Source organism: Carcharhinus amblyrhynchos, chromosome 11 (assembly GCF_965287045.1).
Source record: "Carcharhinus amblyrhynchos chromosome 11, sCarAmb.v2.hapA, whole genome shotgun sequence".
NCBI classification, from domain to species: Eukaryota; Metazoa; Chordata; class Chondrichthyes; order Carcharhiniformes; family Carcharhinidae; genus Carcharhinus; species Carcharhinus amblyrhynchos.
The window spans coordinates 79,723,081-79,744,490 of NC_137334.1; the positions used below are offsets into that span (position 1 = coordinate 79,723,081).

General features: G+C 44.2%; 1 protein-coding gene across 39 annotated transcripts in view; it reads right to left on the reverse strand.

Moving 5' to 3' along the window:
- Positions 1-21,410, reverse strand: part of neb (nebulin) — a 283,417-nt gene that overhangs the window by 180,473 nt on the left and 81,534 nt on the right. For all 39 annotated transcript variants that reach the window (XM_080199424.1, XM_080199416.1, XM_080199415.1 and 36 more), the window contains 8 exons: positions 21,058-21,165; positions 18,735-19,046; positions 16,499-16,705; positions 16,301-16,405; positions 9,605-9,712; positions 5,164-5,475; positions 1,233-1,436; positions 111-215 (listed from right to left, as the gene is read on the reverse strand). In XM_080199424.1, the coding sequence (XP_080055550.1) occupies positions 111-215; positions 1,233-1,436; positions 5,164-5,475; positions 9,605-9,712; positions 16,301-16,405; positions 16,499-16,705; positions 18,735-19,046; positions 21,058-21,165 (1,461 nt within the window). The remainder of the gene's footprint in view (positions 1-110; positions 216-1,232; positions 1,437-5,163; positions 5,476-9,604; positions 9,713-16,300; positions 16,406-16,498; positions 16,706-18,734; positions 19,047-21,057; positions 21,166-21,410) is intronic.

Sequence of the window (21,410 nt, forward strand, 5' to 3'; positions counted from 1 at the left end):
ATAGTGACTTCATTGCAGTGTTAAGGTAAACTACTTGTGACACCAATAAATAAAACGTAAACCCAAATTCTTCATTTCCTTTAAATGGGAATCATTTATAAATACCTTACCTCACTGAACATATGAGAGTTGACCTTGGCTTGTACGATATCTGGATGATCTATTGTCACGTGGACCTTGTTTTTGTCTTTCTCCCAGGCTTCTGTATACAGATGCTGTGAAATAAGAGGGTAACTGAGTTTCTTTTGAAAATGTTGAAAAAACTCTGAAAAAGTTTTAGGACTGATTCAGCCATTATCAACGTCCTGCAAAGATATCCCTATGGTTCTTAGTTTCCAACCTAAAATATGCAACTTATTTTTAAGCAAAGTGTGCAACTAAATACAATTAAATCTATATTTCTGGAAAGCTATAAGGATAACCTTTGTTGCTGCCCACCCACCCCTAACACTTACAATACCTGAGCCATTTGGAACAGGAGATGTCAGCTTTCCAGCCAATTTGAAGTTCAGGACATTGCTGGCTGGCCAATATTTATTGCCCCTCCCTAAATGCCCAGGGGCAGTTGTGAGTCAACCACATTGTGTGGCGCTGCAGTCACATCGGCCAGACCAGGTATGGATGGCAGATTTCCTTCCCTAAAGAACATTAATGAACCAAACTCCTTTGTCCGACAATGGACAATAGTTTCATGGTCATCAGTAGATTCTTAATTCCTGATGTTTTCTATTGAATTCAAATTCCAGCACCTGCCTGGTGGGATTCGAACTCAGGTCCCCAGAACATTAGCTAAGTTTCAGGATTAATAATCGAGCGATAATATCACTACACCATTACCTCCCTGAGTATGTTAAGCTAGTGATGGCAGTTTTACGGGTGGTACAATTTAGGGCATTTTAGAGAGCGGAGGTAAGATCTGAGTTTCGACTCCAGATCCTTATTTACTAATCCCCACTGGAAGCACGTTTCAGGTGAACAAAAGGTTGGGTTCAAATGGGATCTCGCTCCACCTCCCATCCCTTAATTAAATAGTGTGTTCAGACTCACCAACTAGAGTCACACAAGTGACAGGCATTTGCTTGGGGCATAAAGTGTTCTTGTGGAACTATACACAAATGAGGAGGGAACACCTTCACGGAAGTTGGGAAGAATATTGATTATAAGAATATTAAGTCAAGAAAAGGGGGGAATAGTCACTATCGCCTTGAAATATTCCTTCTGCAAATATTTACCTTTTTCATTGCTTGTGTATTAGCCTTAGCCAGGACCATGTTCATCGAGTCAGACAAGCTGCTGAATTTTAAGGTCTCCGGATGCTGGCGGTACTTCCAGTCACTTGCAATCTCTGTTGCTTTCTTAGCTTTTTCAACATCCAGTGATCCAATGGGACTCCAACCAATTCCCTTCAGCCACTGGAGGTCTGCCTTATAATTGTTCTAGCAATTCAGAAACAACAACACTTAAACAATTACAAATTCTACACGTGTTCCATAAAACTAAGATGAAACAACATCATAGAATTGGCAAGCCAAAGTATGTGCCATAATCAAGTTTAACTAGTACGTATTTTATCCATTAATTATAATACAGAGATGCAGGGAGATTTATTATATAACATCATAGATATTGACCCTATGCCACTGTAGAGTTCATTCTATCTTTTGAAATGCAACTCTCAATTTTGATTAGCAATTAATCTAACAACAAATGCAAAATAAATATGCAATTATATGGAGACTTGATTACCATATATAGTTGAATACATTTGTAACTCATTTTTTTTTAGTATGTCTTACAAATACACATGAAAAATAATGTACAAATAACATTGATGTAGACGTAAATATATTCAACAGTGCTGGAAACATTCTGGCAACATCTGTGGTGAGAGGAACAGAGTTAATAGGCAGGATTTTCCAGCCCTTCCTGCCAATGGAATATTCCATTCTAGGTGAAGTCGAGGGCAGCAGGACTGGCAAGCCAGTCAAATTGCCAGTAGGACTGGAATGTAGCACTGGCAGCCAATATCAAACCATCCTTGCTGCAGGAAAACCAGCTGCAGGGGTTGGAGGGTGTTCTGGAAAATTTTGAGACTCTCCTTTGGAACTGAAGAGAGTGAGAAATACGATGTGTTGAAAAGGAGGGAGGGTGGAGTGGAACAAAAGAGAAGGCTCGGGGATGGGTTAGAGAGTGGGGGTAATTAAATACCAAAAATGTCATAGAACGAAAGGCAAAGAGAGTAGTAATACTTATAGGAATGAAATGAAACATAGATCCAATGTAGGTGTTAATAGCAGAATTAAGGTCAGCTCAGTCTGAAAGCAAAAACAAGATACAGACCGGCAATTGTCAAAATGAAATGAAAAAGGAGGACAGAATTCACAGTCTGAAGTTGTTTAACTCAATGTTGAGTCCAGAAAGATGTAAAGTGTCTAATCTGAAGATGAGGTGTTGCTACTCCAGTGTATGTTAGGCTCCACAACATTGCAATAGACCAAGGATTGAGTGAAGATGGTGATTATAAATGGGGTCATGCTTGAGGACTGAGCAAAAGTGTTCTGCAAAGTAGCCATCCAGTCTGTATTTGATCTCCTCAGTGTAGAGGAGGCCATGTTGTGAGCAATGAATGCAGTAGACTAAATTGAATGAAATGCAAGTGAAATGCTGCTTCATCCAGAAAGAGTGTTTGGGGCTTTGGACGGTGATCAGGAAGATGGCATAGAGCCAGCTGTTACAACTCCAGTGATTGCAGTGAAAGGTGCTGCGGGAAGGGAATGGTGCGCTGGGGGGTTCATAGCGGAGTGGACAGGAGGTCACGGAGGGAACAGTCCCTTCTGAATACTGATGGGGAGAGGAGGGAAAGATGTGTTTGATGGTGGCAGAAGTGGTAGAGAGCGGTACGGTGGCACAGTGGTTAGCACTGCTGCCTGACAGTGCCAAGGACCAAGGTTCAATTCCAGCCTCGGGTGACTGTCTGTGTGGGGTTTGCACATTCTCCCTTGTCTGCGTGGGTTGCCTCTGGGTTCTCCAGTTTTCTCCCACACTCCAAAGATGCTCAGGTTAGGTGGATTGGCTTTGCTTTATTGCTCCTTAGTGCCCCAAGATGTGTAGGTTAGAGGGATTAGCAGGGTAAATAGTTGGGGTTGTGGGGAACAGGTCTGGGGTTACAAGGGTTGGGCCAGAGTGGGTTTGTTGTCGGTGCAGAACAGACTCCTTCTGCACTGTAGGGATTCTATGACTCTATGATCCTTTGAATACTGGTGGGGTGAATGTCAGGACAAGGAGAACCCTACCGTGGTTCTGGGAGGAAGGGGAAGGGATAAGTGCAGGGAATGGGTCTGTCACAGTTGAGAAGGAAACCTTGGTTAGGAAATTACATGTTGGAAGCACCACTGTGGAAGATAATATCATCAGAACAGATGAAACGGAGATACGGAAAGTGGGAGAATGGAATGGAGTCCTTATCAGAAACAGGGTATGAAGAATCGTTATCCAAGTAGCTGTGGGAGTTGCCGAGTTTGTAATGAATACCGATAGACAGTTTATTGTCAGAAACTGAGACAGAGACTTCAAGGAAGGGAAGAGAAGTGTTGGAGATGGACCCTGTGAAGTGAGATAAAGATGGAAATTGGGTGCAAAATTGATGATTAGTTTCAGTTTCAGACAAGAGCAGGGAATGGCACCAATATAAAGTATGAGAGAAAAAGTTGTGGGAAAGAATCAGGGTGAGACTAGAGCAAGAAATATTCCACATACCCTACAGAAAAAACAGATATAACTAGTGCCCATACAAGTACTCACAACCAACTTTCTCTTTGGAGGAAGTGAGATAAGTTAAAATGAAATTCTATGGTTACTAAAACAAACATAAATCAAGCTCCTATTTAATGGTGATAACTGATTATGGATGATTGCAGATACAGATGGATTTGATTATAATTATGTAATTTATTGGGAAATAATTGGTCACAATGTGAAGTGAAATATTTTTGGTGGATTTACAAGGTGCAGCAGGAACTTAGGTTAAAAAGTAAAAATCAGGGGATATGACCATAACTTGTCATGAATCTGCCTGCTACATTTTTATAGTCAGGAGGACGATTTCATTTGTATATGACATTTCATTTGTATTTGTGCACGACAGATCAGCCATGATCTTATTGAATGGCGGGGCAGGCTCGAAGGGCTAGATGGCCTACTCCTGCTCCTATTTCTTATGTTCTTATATCCTGTCTTGGAGAAATACAGTAGAGCTGGGAGCCTAATTTAATTGCAGTATTGCCTCACAGACTTCCCAGGGCTCCGCAAACCTGACAGCAAAGCAGAAAGAGGAACAGCTACAAGTGCCCCTGGACCTCTCCTTGTGAATCAGAGACATGGCAGTCTTCCTCATGTCCCCTCAAGTAAACCTTCAGCCTCTCACCTGCCAATAGCAATGTCTCCTCACTTCCATAATTGCGATACCCATCCATCTAACTGCCAATCTCAAGACTCCCGGCCTGCCATCAGCCTGGTTCATGGAATTATAGAATCTCTACTATACAGGAGGAGGCCATATGGCTCATTCAGTCTGCACCAAGCACAATCGCACCCTATTCCCATAACCCCACATATTTATCCTGCTAATCCCCCTGATATTAGCATCAATTTAGCCTGGCTAATCAAACTAACTCGCACATCTCAGGACTGTGGGATGAAACCAGAGTACCAGGAGGAAACCCACACAGACATAGGGAGAAAGTGCAAACTCCACATAGACAATGACCCAAAGCCGGAATTGAACCTGGGTCATTGGTGTTGTGAGGCAGCAGTGCAAACCACTATGCCGCCCCATTGTTGGGGGCTATTCTTGTCTCTCCATGAGGATGTATTCTCCTGGCTCTCATTCATGTAAGCCCGTCAATCAGACCGGCTGTCAGTAGGAAAATCGAAAATAAAATTGATAGTGAGGTCTTGCCATAATATTGATAGGAACTTCAGGCCCCAAAGGACCATTACCTTGTTCCCTTTCTGTAAATCCTATGTTCAGCAACCAGTGAGAAATTATAACAATGAGAAAAGCTTGGTTTCAAACTCTGATAGCCATTTCCATGAATGAGTTGTCAGCCAAATATTAAATTCAGTTTAGGATTTTAAAATAGCAAAACAAAGAAGTGGTCTCACATCACTCTGTATATCCATCATCTTTCTGGAAAGATCCAGGCTCATGGCATCAGGCAAATAGGTGAAGTGGTGGAACTCCTGTTTGTAATTGGCATTGGTAGCAACCTCCTGAGACTTCTTAGCAGCCACGATGCTCAGCATGTCCAATGGCATGTGATACCGGGTCTTGGTCTTTTCGTAATCCTTTTTATATTCACGTTCGGATTGCATCTTGGCCACGCGCATGGAATGGACCAGCTTAGGGTCATCGTGCACATTGCGGAAACCAATGTGCCTTCCTCTATCCTTCTCGTAAGCATGCTTATATTTGTACTGTGAGAAAAGAAAGGTCAAACATTCTGTTACCAAATAGAACCATATTGCTCCAATTTTGGTTATGCAAAAAGAATCTTCTGAACTATAACAAATCTCAATACACTGAATCAGGGCAGGAAGATGCATTTTGGAACAATTCCATTCCATCTCTGAGTGCAAAACAGTCCTCACGTATTTCACTAATAAAAACAGCGGAATTTTGCAATGACACAGATGGTGAAGATGTAATTTGAACGAACTTTTAAGCAGCTTGGGTGATTCCTATCCAGACTGTGCTCAAACAGTGGTAATAAGATTACAGTCTTTATTGAAGATAGTCCTCTAAAATGCACTATAAGATCATAAAGAACAGAAATGGGAGTATAAGCCACTTATGTCCTCAAGCCTGCTCTACCATCGAGGAGATCATAGCTGGCCTTCTGAAACAAAACTAGAAAATGCTGAAAAATCTCAGCAAGTCTGACGGCAGCTGTGGAGAGAGAATAGGGCCAACGTTTTCAGTCTGGATGACCCTTCTGCCTTGGCCACACTTTCCCACATTATTGCCAAATCCTTTACTGTCAAAAAATCCTTTGATCTCTATCTTGAATGTACTCAATTAGGGAGCACCCACTCTCTGTGGTGAAGAGTTCCAAACACAAGGGACTGGATTCCTACAGTTGGGATTCTCCAGTCCCGCTGCAGTGACTGGAGATTTGTCTGAGCACCGAATTCTCTGTTTTCACTGGCAATGGCGATGTGACTTTTTTTTTTACTGTTTATTTATTAGTGTCATAAGTAGGCTTACGTTAACAATGAGCGTGCAGGAATGGGACGGCCGTAGTTATGGGGATTTAAATCTGCATATTGATTGGTCGACCCATGTTGGACGCGGTGGGCTCGAGGAGGAGTTCTTGGAATGCTGCCGGGATAGTTTCCTTGAACAGTGTGTGTTGGAGCCGACGAGGGAGCGAGCTACCTTGGATCTGGTGCTATGTAATGAGGCGGGTAGAATCAGGGACCTTGCGGTGAAGGATCCTCTTGGGGAGAGTGATCATTGTATGGTGGAGTTTCTGGTGCAGATGGTGGAGGACAAAGTGGGTTCCCGGACACGTGTTCTTTGTTTGAATAGAGGGGAGTACGGTAGGATGAGAGAAGAATTGGCGAATGTGGACTGGGGGGGCGCGTTGGAAGGTAGGTCTGCTGAGGAGCAGTGGAGGATTTTTAAGGAGATCTTTCTTGGTGCTCAGCAGAAATTTATTCCAATGGTCAAAAAGGACCGTAGGAGGAGAGGTAATAAGCTGTGGATAACGAAGGAGGTGAAGGAAAGTGTTAAACTAAAAGCGGAGGCGTTTAGAGTAGCTAAGAGTAGTGGGCGAGAAGAGGATTGGGAGAGGTTTAAATGTCAACAAAGATTGACAAAGAAATTGATAAAGGTAGGAGAAACTATGAAGCTGGGCTAGCGCTTAATATAAAAAAGGATAGCAAGAGTTTTTATAAGTATATAAAAAGGAAGAGGCTGGCTAGGGTGAACGTTGGACCCTTAGAGGATGAGAAGGGGGACTTAGTGGTAGGGGATGGGGAAATGGCTGAGGTCTTGAATAACTTTTTTGTTTTGGTCTTCACGGAGGAGGACGTGAATAATTTGCCGGGTGTTAGAGATGGAAAGGTGGTAGGACTGGAGGGTCTCAATGACATTACTGTTACTAGAGAGGCGGTGCTTGACAGACTGGAGGGGCTGATTGTGGACAAGTCCCCAGGACCGGATGGAATGCATCCGAGGGTTCTGAAAGAAATGGCGGAGGTGATAGTGGATGCCTTGGTGGTTATTTTCCAGACATCGCTGGATTCCGGGGAAGTGCTGGAAGATTGGAAAGCGGCTAATGTTACGCCGTTGTTTAAGAAGGGTGCCAGGCAAAAGGCGGGGAATTATAGGCCGATTAGTTTAACGTCTGTTGTAGGTAAAATGTTAGAATCCGTCATCAAGGAGGAAATAGCAAGGCATCTTGAGGGGAATTGCTTGATAGAGCAGACGCAGCACGGTTTCGTTAAGGGGAAGTCGTGTCTGACGAATTTACTGGAGTTCTATGAGGATGTGTCTAGGGCGGTGGATAGAGGAGAGCCGGTGGATGTGGTCTTTCTTGATTTTCAGAAGGCGTTTGACAAGGTACCTCACAAGAGGTTATTGCAGAAGGTCACGGGACATGGAGTTGGGGGTAGGGTGTTAGTGTGGATAGAGGACTGGTTGTCAAATAGGAGGCAGAGAGCGGGGGTCAATGGGTGCTATTCGGATTGGCGGTTGGTGACTAATGGAGTGCCTCAGGGGTCGGTGCTGGGGCCTCAGCTATTTACCATTTATATAGATGATCTGGAGGAGGGAACCAAGTGTATGGTGTAGAAATTTGCTGATGACACCAAGATTGGTGGAACGGCAAATTGCGCAGAGGGTGTGGAGAGTCTGCAGAAGGATCTAGATAGGCTGGGCGAATGGGCCAGGAACTGGTAAATGGAATTTAATGTTGGCAAGTGCGAGGTGGTCCACTTTGGTAGGAATAATGGTAGGAAGGATTATTACTTATGTGGAGAAAAACTGCAGCAGGCGACGGTGCAGAGGGACCTCGGGGTCCTTGTGCATGAGTTGCAAAAACCCAGCTTGCAGGTGCAGCAGGTGGTCAGGAAGGCGAATGGGATGCTGGCCTTCATAGCGAGGGGGATTGAATATAAAAGTAGGGAGGTCTTGCTGTGGCTATATAGGGCATTGGTGAGGCCGCAGCTGGAGTACTGTGTGCAGTTTTGGTCGCCGTACTTACACAAGGATATTTTGGCCTTGGAGGGAGTGCAGAAGAGGTTTACTAGGCTGATGCCGGAGTTGAGGGGGTTGAGCTATGAGGAGAAGCTGAATAAACTAGGCTTGTACTCGTTAGAGTTTAGAAGAATGAGGGGAGATCTCATTGAGACGTATAAGATGAATGGGATGGATAGGATAGAGGTGGAGAGACTCTTCCCGCTCAGAAAGGACAGTAGGACTAGGGGGCACAGCCTCAAGATAAAGGGGGGGCAGTTTAGAACGGAGTTGAGGAGGAACTTCTTCACTCAAAGGGTGGTGAATCTCTGGAATTCTCTACCCGTTGAAGTGGTGGAGGCTACCTTGCTAAATAATTTTAAGACGCGGGTTGATGGGTTTTTGATAAGAGAGGGAATTAAGGGTTATGGGGAGAGGGCGGGAAAGTGGAACTGAGCCACGACAGATCAGCCATGATCTTATTGAATGGCGGGGCAGGCTCGAAGGGCCAGATGGCCTACTCCTGCTCCTATTTCTTATGTTCTTATGTTCTTATGTAATGAAGTTACTGTGAAAATCTTTTAGTCACCACACTCTGGCACCTGTTTGGGTACACTGAGGGAGAATTTAGCATGGCCAACGCATCTAACCAGCAGATCTTTCAGCCTGTGGGAGGAAACCAGAGTACCCGGAGGAAATCCATGCAGACGTGGGGAGAACGTGCAGACTCCGTACAGACAGTGACCCAAACCAGGAGGCAGATCCATGTCCCGGGCACGAGGACATGCATCCATGAGGCAGCAGTGCTAACCACTACGCCACTTTGCAACTCCATATGAATGACTGGAGAATTCTGATAAATCTAAAAATAGCCACACAATCCACACACCATGATGTTTAATCCCTTATTTGTGCAGGTAGGCAGGCAGGCAGATGCTTAACCTGCTTTCCAATTAATGCTTACAACTGTGCAAATGGAATAATAGCATTGCCTCCACCATTTAAACTGATTCAAGGTTGTAAGGAACAACATTCAGGTCAAATCATTCATGATTTTGCTCTCAACTAGGGTAATGGCTACAGCTAGCCTCAGAATTCTGATTTTGGGAGGGAAAATTTGATCAAAGTTCCTGCGATTTAAAGCACAGAATGATCCAGCACAGACAGAGGCCATTCAGTCCGTCATACCCACTGATGACTGGAGCATCCCCCTTTGCTGGTTAGGTGCAACATTTTAAATAGGCTGCTGAAAACATTCACAATATGATGAGTGAGGAGGGCAGACCTTTTCAGGAGAGGGGGAACTTGGCACAGAATAATTCAAAGGGAAATAATAGATTGCTGCGGCTACCTCCCGACACTTACATCACTGGCAATATGAGTTGAAGCTTTGGCAGCTTTGATTGGAATGGCATCAGCGCGGAGATCATATCCTTTCTTCTTCGATTCTTCCATGCTTTGCCTGTACATTTTCTATAAAAAGAGTAAATATGAAATAAAATTCTTCATTTTGTCCCCACAATATGAATTAAAAGAGGTAAGACAGAGATAAATGTACCAACAAGTGACATATCATTACTTGCTTTTCCTTTTACATTCCCTTACCAAATAGGACCATTGACTCCAATTCCAATCATGCATTGCTGCAAATCTTCAAGGGCAATTTCAGATAATTATAGAACATAGAACATTACAGCGCAGAACAGGCCCTTCGGCCCACGATGTTGCGCCGACCAGTTACAAAAACAATGACCCACTAGCCTATACCAATCCCTTTTCGTCCATAAACCTATCCAGAGATCTCTTAAACGCCCCCAAACTAGACGCATTTACAACTGCAGCAGGCAGGGCATTCCAATCCCTCACCACCCGCTGGGTAAAGAACCTACCCCTGACATCCGTCCTGTAGCTACCCCCCCTTAATTTAAAGCCATGCCCCCTCGTGCTAGCTTTCTCCATCCTAGGAAAAAGGCTATCACTATCCACCCTATCTAAACCACTAATCATCTTATATGTTTCAATAAGATCCCCTCTTAGCCGCCTTCTTTCCAACGAAAACAACCCTAGATCCCTCAGTCTCTCCTCATAGGACCTCCCCACCATACCAGGCAACATCCTAGTAAACCTCCTCTGCACCCTCTCCAACGCCTCCACATCCTTCTTGTAATGCGGGGACCAGAACTGCACACAGTACTCCAAGTGCGGCCGCACCAGAGTAGTGTACAGTTGCAACATTACACTGCGACTCCTAAATTCAATCCCCCTACCAATAAACGCCAAGACACCGTACGCCTTCTTGACAACCTTATCTACTTGATTCCCAACTTTCAGGGATCTATGTACACACACACCTAGATCCCTCTGTTCATCCACACTATTCAAAGTCCTCCCGTTAGCCCTATACTCGACACATCTGTTGCTCCTACCAAAGTGAATTACCTCACACTTCTCCGCATTAAATTCCATCCGCCACCTCTCGGCCCAGCTCTGCAACCTATCTAAGTCTCCCTGCAGACTATGACACCCTTCCTCACAATCTACCACACCTCCAACTTTGGTGTCATCAGCAAATTTACTAATCCACCCAACTATACCCTCATCCAGATCATTAATAAAAATTACAAACAACAGTGGCCCCAAAACAGATCCCTGAGGCACACCACTCGTAACTGCACTCCATGATGAATATTTACCATCCACCACCACCCTCTGTCTCCTATCTGATAGCCAATTCCTGATCCAACTTCCTAGATTACCCACAATCCCATACATCTGCATTTTCTGCAGAAGCCTACCATGGTGAACCTTATCGAACGCCTTACTAAAATCCATATATACCACGTCAACTGCCTTACCCCCATCCACCTCTTTGGTCACCTTCTCAAAAAACTCAATAAGGTTAGTAAGGCACGACCTACCCGCTACAAAACCATGCTGACTATTTCTAATCAATTCATTACACTCCAAATAACTATAAATCCTATCCCTAATAATTTTTTCTAAAACCTTGCCCACAACAGAAGTAAGACTCACCGGTCTATAATTCCCGGCAAAGTCTCTGTTCCCCTTCTTAAACAATGGGACAACATTCGCTATCCTCCAATCCTCCGGGACTACACCAGAGACCAATGACGACCTGAAGATCTGAGCCAGAGGCTCTGCAATCACCTCTCTAGCCTCCCAGAGAATCCTAGGGTAGATCCCATCCGGACCAGGGGACTTATCTATTTTCAGCCCCTCAAGAATTTCCAGCACATCCTCTTTATCAACCGTAATACTGTCTACTTTACACCCCTGCAACCCAATGTCCTCCTCAGCTATATTCATGTCCCCCTGCGTGAACACCGAAGAGAAATATTGGTTCAATACTTCTCCAATCTCCTCCGGTTCCACACACAACTTCCCCCTGCTGTCTGTAACTGGCCCTAATCTTGCCCTGACCAACCTTCTGTTCTTGACATACCTATAGAACGCCTTAGGATTCTCCTTAATCCTATCAGCCAAAGTCTTCTCATGTCCTCTTTTAGCCCTTCTCAACTCACTCTTCAACTCCCTCCTAGCCAATCTAAAGCTTTCTAGTGCACTATCTGAGCCCTCCAATCTCATCCGAACATAAGCCTCCTTTTTCTTTTTAACCATCGACTCAACTCTTTTAGTGCACCACGGTTCCCTAGATCTACCAAATCCACCATGCCTGACAGGGACATACCTATCAAGGACTCGCAGTAGCTGCTCCTTGAAAAAACTCCACATTTCTGACGTTCCCAGTCCCTGTAATCCCCTAATCCAATCCATGCTTCCTAATTCACTCCTGATAGCCTCATAATCGCCCTTACCCCAGCTAAAATTGCTGACCCGAGGTTCATGCCTATCTCTTCCCATCACTAAGGTGAACGTAACCGAATTGTGGTCACTATCACCAAAATGCACACCAACTTCCAAGTCTAGAACCTGGTCTGGCTCATTTCCCAGCACCAAATCCAATATAGCCTCACCTCTAGTTGGCCTGTCTACATACTGAGACAAAAAACCTTCCTGCACGCTTTGTACAAACACTGACCCCTCTAGCGAGCTAGAACTATAGCAACTCCAATCAATATTCGTAAAGTTAAAGTCCCCCATAACAATTACCCTATTACTTTCACTCCTAACCAGGATTGTCTCCGCAATCCTTTCCTCAACCTCTCTAGAACTTTTAGGAGGTCTATAAAAGACTCCCAACAGGGTGACCTCTCCTCTCCTATTTCTAATCTCCGCCCATACTACCTCAACTGACAAGTCCTCATCAAACTTTCTCTCCGACACTGTGATACAGTCCTTGACTAGCAATGCTACCCCACCCCCCCTTCTACCTTCTTCTCTACTCCGACTAAAGCAAACTTATGGAAACTTCCAGCACCAAATGAGGCCATTTAGCTCATCATATCACTGCTGCCTCTTTGAAAAAACGTATTCCCACACCTCCACTTTTTGCCCATAACCCTATCCATTCTTCACCATGAAGTTTTTGTCCAAATCTCTTCTGAAGTCATTGCTGGTGGAATCAGCTTCGACCTCCCCCGCCCTTATAAGATTGAGCCCGACAACTTAAAATTATCAGAATTGTTTCAGTTCCCCTCTAGATCCCAATAATTTTACTATTGATCCACACATCAGAGGAATAGATCTTCTCTATCAACTCTTTGTATTTTGAACATTTCATAACCTCCCTTGATCATAGGAGAACAGACCTCACTTTTGCAATCCCTCTTTCTAATTGAAGTCCCTCATGCCTTACGTACCTTCTCTGTATTCTTTTCACGGCCTGTACATCCACAATAATGACATGAAAATGCCAGCGTTGGACTGGGGTAAACACAGTAAGAAGTCTCACAACACCAGGTTAAAGTCCAACAGGTTTATTTGGTAGCAAACACCATTAGGATTCGGGGCTTTGCCCCTCGAACTCCCCACTCACCTGATGAAGGGGCAAGGCCCTAAAAGCTACAGGCGTTTGCTACCAAATAAACTTTAACCTGGTGTTGTGAGACTTCTTACTGCATTCACAATAATCCAGCTGAGGCCCAACCAATTTTTTTTTATTCGTTCATGGGATGTGGGCATCGCTGGCTGAGTCAGCAGCTATTGCCCATCCTCAATTCCTCTGAACTGAGTGGCCTGCTAGGCTATTCCAGAGGGCAGTTACAAGTCAACCATATTGCTGTGGGTCTGGGATCACATCCAGCCTTGCCCGGGTAAGCTTGGCAGCGTTCTCCTCCAAAGGGCATTAGTGAACAAAATTGTTTTTGCAACAATTGGCAATGGTTTCATGGTCATTAGACTTTAGGTAGGTTCTTTATTCAGAGAGTAGTAAGGGCGTGGAACGCCCTGCCCGCAACAGTATTGGACTCGCCAACATTAAGGGCATTTAAGTGGTCATTGGATAAACATATGGATGATATTGGAGTAGTGTAGGTTAGATGGGCTTCAGATTGGTTTCACAGGTCGGCGCAACACCGAGGGCCGAAGGGCCTGTACTGCGCTGTGTTCTATGACTTTTAAAATTCCAGATTTTCATTGGTGAGATTGGCTCCCTGGAGCATTACCCTGGGTCTCTGGATTACTCATCCAGTGACAATACCAGTACGTCACCACCTCCCCTTTGATTTATAGAGTTTTAACACAATCTCTTTGTTTTATGTGCTTCAATTTACAAACTCAAGTAGCCCATGTGTGTTTTAACCCTTTCATGAATCTGCCTGCCACCTTTAATATTCTGTGCATATGGACATCAAGATCTCTTCACTGATCTTCTTCTGTAGACCTGCAAATAACTCAAATCCAGCCTTGAGCCAAACTATTCATAGCATAAAGCTGCCTGCCAGATACAATACAATAATGTAACTTCAGGCCCTTGATAACCTTACTAAATTATTTTGCTTCTGTATCAAGTTTATCAGTAACACCCGCACCCCCCACCTCAGTTGAATTATTGCCGCGTGCTGGGCTCACAGTTTGTAACAGTTGACTGTAACGTCAATATTTTTACTCATTCTATTCATGCATTTGATTTAAAAATGTTCTTTTTTTCCCGTAGTAGATAGGGGTAATCCTGTAAAAAATGTTCTTCCTTGCTTGAATTTGAATCCAGGCACTGGGATTGTTGTTTAACCACTCTGTGACTGGTAGAACGTCACATTATTGGCCCGGTAGCTTTTGTGTGACATTTTCTGCTGTCACTATTTGATTTCAGTTTATTCCTTGAATCATAGAAATAAGGACTGATTCTGGTGCCTTGATAGATATACTGGGGGCAATTCTCGAGTTGCCAGGAGACATGAGCAATGGCCGTTTCACAGGCTACCCACTGGGCGTCACGGCCTCCAGAAATCTCCGGCGCTACAATTTTCAACAGCACCAGCTTTGCATCGGAAATCAGGGTGGAGCTGTTTTCAATATTGAAATTAATATTTGCGCCTGACTGCGGGCCCAGGGTTGAATTCTCTGGGCCTGCTAGCATCTCACCCACCCTGCCAGGAGTGGAACAGTCGGCCCGACCCTGCTGAAGGGAGGAGAGGCCATTGACACCGTCCCACCCCACTCAAGGAGGTCAGAGGTAAAGGGGGGGGTGTCCCTTGGGCAGTGCCAGCCTGGCAGTGCCACATCTTGACACTGCCCACTGAGCATTGGGCAGTGCCAAGGGGGAAGGGCCAAAGATATAGGGCCTTATGGAGGGATGGGGCCTATTGGGGAGTGACGATCGGTGGAGGGGGGGGTCCCGCTGCCACTCTGCAATGGGGATCACTGAGAGAGAGAGGGAAGATGGCAATCAGGAATGGCCATCTGGGGGTTGCCGGAGCTGTCAGGTGAGGGGTTTTGGGGGGGTGGGTCTGTTATTGAGGTGGTAGGGGGCCTGAGTGTGGGGATTGGAGGGGCGGGGGACATTGGGGCTGACCCGAGGAGGACCAAGAGGCCGACATTCGGGGGAGGGCGGGGGAGGTGTCAGGAAGGCCAGTAATGGAGGGGGGGACTCTGGGGTGGTGGGGGGTGGGGGGGTTCTGGGGCTGTCTAGCAATCAAGAAGGCCAGCGATCTGGAAGCTAGCAATGCGGGGCCAGACTGGGGCATGTTCAGTGGCCAGCAAAACACAATGCTAGTGGCCTCTCGGGCGGAAATAGGCCCCACCCAAAGATTTCCAAAGGGAGAGTCACTAGGGCACTCTATAATTCACACAGTGTCGGAGATTTATTCTGGAAATCACTCTGAGAAAAGCCAGTGGGACTTAATCCTATTTTCCCCAACTTGTTGGGGACTTAGAATTTTTTTGCGAGAATCCCGGTCGTTATTCTTGACAAGCAGAATTTCTAGTCAGTTGTATGTAGCCAACATTGTTTTTTTTTTAATTCATTCATGCGATCTGGGCATTCCCGGCTAGGCCAGCATTCCCTAATTGCCCTTGTTAGGCCATTTCGGAGGGCATCTTTTAAGAACTGTGGGTCTCGAGCCCCAGGGAAGCCACACTGGGTAAGCATGGCAGAGAGGTTTTTCTTGGCAATCAACAATGGTTTCATTGTCATCATAGAATCATAGAATCCTTACTGTACAAAAAGAGGCCATTCGGCCCATCGAGTCTGCACCAACCACAATCCCACCCAGGCTCTACCCCCCATATCCCCACATATTTTACCCACTAATCCCTCTAACCTTCGCATCTCGGGACATTAAGGGGCAATTTTAGCATAGCCAATCAACCTAACCTGCACATCTTTGGACTGTGGGAGGAAACCGGAGCACCCGGAGGAAACCCATGGAGACACGATGAGAATGTGCAAACTCCACACAGACCGTGACCCAAGCTGGGAATCAAACTCAGGTCCCTGGAGCTGTGAAGCAGCAGCGCTAACCACTATGCTACCATGCCACCCAATCTTGAGACTTTTAATCCCAGATTTTTCCAGATTCAAATTTCACCATCTGCCGTGGTGAGAGTCAAACCCAGAGCATTAGCCTGGGTCTCTGGATGACTAATCCAGTGATAATAACTCTACACCATTGACACATCAAGAATGAGGTCACTACTTACCTCACTTATGTTGTACTGGTTCACTTTAGCAAGAGAAATTTCTGGAGTGTCTGGCATCACATGGACCTGAATCTTGTCCTTTTCCCAGGCTTCCTTGTAGCTTTGCTGCAAAAGAATAGATTTTGATTAATATTGGGTTCGCTCAGTGATATGAAGGGCCACCACAATCAATGTTTTTTTGAGAGAAGATCTTCTTACCGTGTCCATGATTTTGGCATTAACCTTTGCCAACTCCATCGGCATGGATTCCATGTCAATGGTGTATTTCAAAGTCTCCGGGTGTTGACGATACCTTTTCTCACAAAGGATATTTGAAGCCCGCTTGTTCTTTTCATCCTCTAGTGAGCCAATGGGGATCCAACCCATGCCTCTCATAAAACCAGTGTACTCTGACTTGTAAAGATTCTGAAATGACAGACAGAGAGGTTAGACATGCTGATATAGGAACGCCATTTTCAAACCTTAAAATGAAAACTGTCGTCAGAGCCAATTCCAATTAATATTCCCAACAGGAGAGACTTTCCAATCAATTCCCAGGCCAGCAAGATGAGGCTCTGCCAATAACACTCCGAATGAGAATGGTAGGGGCAGTCCAGAGAGCTGTCCTCTGATTCTCCCTCATTCCCTGGGAGAATATCTGAACCCCACCCCGCACTCTGCACCACACAGCACAGAGCAGAAGTCCTCTCATGGATACAAATTTATCTGGCAGGATTTACCCCTCCCCCAACCCCATGGCATGTTTTGCGGCAGTGGAGGCAGCCCACCATTGGATTTTCCAGTCCTTCTGCTGCTGTCAACAGGGTTTCCCATTGTTCACACATCCCGCTACCAGGAAACCTCTGGTCACCATCGGCGGGACAGGAAGATCCCACCAGCAAGAGCGGCCAGAAAATCTCACCCATTGTGCTAATGGCAGTGTTTATTTTACTGCACACTTTTAACCATCAAAAGGGTGGCACGATAGCACAGTGGTTAGCACTGCTGCTTCACAGCTGCAGGGTCCTGGGTTCGATTCCCAGCTTGGGTCACTGTCTGTGCGGAGTTTGCACATTCTTCTCATGTCTGTGTGGTTTTCCTCCGAGTACTCCGGTTTCCTCCCACAGTCCAAAGATGCGCAGATTAGGTTGATTGACCATGCTAAAATTGCCCCTTAGTGTATAGGGATGCATAGGTTAGAGGGATTAGTGAGTATAATATGTAGGGATATGGGGGTAGGGCCTGGGTGGGAATGTGTTCAGTGCAGACTCGATGGGCCGAAGGGCCTCTTTCTGCACTGTTTGGTTCTATGATTTTTAAATTATACGCATTGTGTTTAATAAAGCTTCCAGTTAATTACTCTTTTCTCCTGCAATGCATTAAAGCAACAATAATAGTAGTTTGCACCAACTTAACGGCATTAACAAAATCCTCCACGATCAACTGTGAATGAGGGATCTCCTCTAGGTCATGAAGATATGTATGTTAATAGTGGCAAGTTACATCTGTAAGAGACAACAACCACCACATCGGAAATGGTGAACTACTGTGTAAAAACCATTAGTGCATTTTGCAATATGTTTGTGCCTCTAAGGGAGCATATAAGAGAGGGGATGATAAGAGAGGGGATTAAGGGTTATGGGGAGAGGGCGGGAAAGTGGAACTGAGCCACGACAGATCAGCCATGATCTTATTGAATGGCGGGGCAGGCTCGAAGGGCCGGATGGCCTACTCCTGCTCCTATTTCTTATGTTCTTATGTTCTTATATCACAAACTGCTGTCAATCATTATCACTGAAACAGCTTGCATTGTGCACCCACATGACCCAGAATACAACAGCGGTTATAGAAGCCAGATATACCTATAAAGGCTCCCAAAATTGGAAATTATGATTAAAAGAAAAGCAAGAAATCCAGTCATTGTGAGCTTATTTTGGCGATTGTATGGTTAAAGAAAAGCAAGCTATTTTAAAATGGAAATTATAGTAAAGGCAGGCTGATGGAACAAAACTTTCTCTGATATGTTGATTGGCCTAACAACACTCAAAACAAATGTTTAGTCAAGGCGAGTTGGTAACAATGGCAGATCAGAATCAATGGGCTGAAGAGACTAATTCTGCTCCAATGTCTTATGGTCTTAATTATGTGTGCAAGGCCTGAAAATGTTTTGAAACCACAGGGTTTGACTCAGAGGAAAAAGTACAACCTCCACTCCCCCCTCCCCCTCCCCCAGCTGAAATCCTAAAGCAGCTGTTACACCTGAACATTCCCGACCTCTAATATTTGGCTACTCATTACTTTGACTTGTTGCATCATTGGACGAGGCTGACATGTACGCTCATGCATTCATTGCCTTAGTGGAAGAGTCATTCACATTTCCGCTTTTTGAAACTTGTTATAGAATGTACAGTTATTGTAATTGATAAATACTGATCCATTTCACTTAAGGACTTACATCGCTCTGTATGTTCATCATGTTCCTGGCCAGTTCCAAGCTCATAGCGTCAGGAGGGGTTATGTAGCGATGGATGAGATGCTTGTAGTTAATGTTGCTGGCCGCTTCCTGAGATTGTTTAGCAGCTGTGATACTGACCATGTCCATTGGTGTGTTGTACTTTGTCTTGAGCTTCTCATAGTTTTTCTTGTACTCACGATCTGACTGATGCTTAGCAACTTCCATGAAGTGGACAAGCTTGGGGTCATCTTGCAGGCTGCGGAAACCGATATGTTTTCCCTTCTCCTTTTCATAGGCCAATTTGTACTTGTACTGAAATGAAATACAGAACTGGTATTAGGTATCTGGAGAGGTTGGATAAACTCCGATTGTTTTCACTGGAAAGATGGTGGCTGAGGGGGTGGCCTAATAATAGTCTACAAAATCATGAAAGGCATAGATAGGATGGATAGTCAGAAGCTTTTTCCCAGGGTGTAAGAGTCAAAGGGGACAGGTTTAAGGTGAGAGGTGATAAGTTTAAGGGAGACATGTGAGGAAAGTTTTTCGCACAGAAGGTGGTGGAACGCACTGTCAGTTGAGGTGGTGGAAGCAAGCATGTTAGCAACATCCAAGGTATATCTTGATAGACACATGACCAGAGGCAAACAAAGGGATAGAAACTGCGTATCAGCACAAGCTTGGTGGGCCGAAGGGCCTGGACCTGTGATGTATTGTCCTTTGTACTTGAGTCAACTCTTATATTAAATTTCATGCACAATGTATGTGAATTTTATATTTAATTCATATCAATGTAAGTGTCGCCTCTTACTATTCACATGTTAACCCAATACTGTTGGTCTAATGTGAAATTAGCCACATAGGATATACCGACAATGTTGATTTCAAAGGTTTATGAATCATAAGTGGTCACCGCTTCAGTCATTTTAAGACACAATCTGAAAATATATTAACTGGCATCCTTCTGCTGCTTTATTTTTTTTTAAACTTTAATTTATTTATTGTTGGCCTTCCACAGTCTTTTTTGTGCTTCCTAATTTCACTCCAAAATGGATTGATGGAGATTTTAAGATTGTGTCTTTAGATGACTCAAGTGTTGCTCATGCATTGGTGCATGCATTGGGAAATAATGCCACCCTTCCACAGAACTTCCATGCATTATATTTGAAAAGAACGGAGGGTAAATCATATACTGCACACTGATTTTCAATATCGGCTTCCAATTATGTGCAGCAGATAGAGAGGGTGAAGCCCACCAACAGTGATGGGAATTTGGAAAACAGTTGACTAAAGCTCTAATCTGCTCAAGCTTAGATTAGAGCTCTAAGCTTTATGTTGATGGCTAAGCTTTTTGATGATGGCTAATCAAGCGAAGGATACATCTCTGTATCCAAAACTTCAAACCTGCTACTTCTAATGGTAGTACCAGAGAGACATAGCAGAAATATTCAAGCAAACAGAATAGGAGGTGAAAAATGCGAAGACCAATTTTGCAGGTTATAAGTTGATCTTATGCAAAGAATATATTAATTGCAATACCTACTGTAAGGCTATGCTTGTGTAAAAGCCAAGCTTTTGAGAACAATTTTTAGATCAAAAATCATGGGGTTGACTTTTATGTAGCAACATCAAGGGGTTTGTTTGACTTAAGCAGAAAAAAAGGCCATTGCAATGGAATAAAGAGAAAACCAATAACACTTCATTGGTATGGAATATATAAGAACAGGCTTAAATGTATAAATGCTGTAAGCATTCATTTGTCTGATAATCATTCTCATTTGTATTTATGCACAATGAAATCAACTCATTACCATCTCCAGTATTATGCTTCAGGTTCTGAAACTTTGGGGCTTTGATCAGGATGAGTATATGGGGTTTAATGAGATTGAGGGTTATAGATAGGTCTGTAGGTTGGTAGGTGTTGATGTGATCGGCACAACTCGTGGGCCGAAGGGCCTGTTTGTGCTGTAGTGTTCTATGTTCTATGTTCTATCACTGAAAAACTAGGGTCAGGTTTCAAATGAGGTATATGAAAAACTGTGTTATTTTTAAGGTCAGAAATCAAGGGATCAACTTCTACACATGATCCACTTTGGCAGGAGTATATTCAATAAAAATATTTTCCAATGCTTGTGCTTAGTGATGATACAACTTCAAAAGATGGCTAATTTAATGCAGCAAGTTCAATGTTCCAAACTATCTATCCTCCTGTGCCTAATAACCATCATAACATCTGTCGCAGTTAAACATTGACATGACTACACTGAAAATCATGGTCTCCTGGGGAGGAATTGTGTAATAGATTGTGACACCAAAAAAAACTTACATCACTGGCGATATCCCTTGTGGCCTTTGCAGCCTGTATTGAAATAGCATCAGGCATCAGGTGATAGCCTTTCTTTTTTGAATTCTCCCAGCCGGATCTGTACAATTTCTTTAAAAGAAAGCAGAAAGTTAAGAATTTGACAACACCATTCATTATCCAACTGCATCTGAAAATATATTCGCTGATTTCCATATACTGCATTATTATTCTTTTAAAAAACCTTTATTTATCGTTGGCCCCCCATAGTTTTTTCTGGGCTTCCTCGTTTCGCTCCGAAATGGGTTGGTGACAATTTTAAGATTGTTCTGGATTCTTGCATGGGAGTAATGAATTTCTCTATCCTATCAAACCCC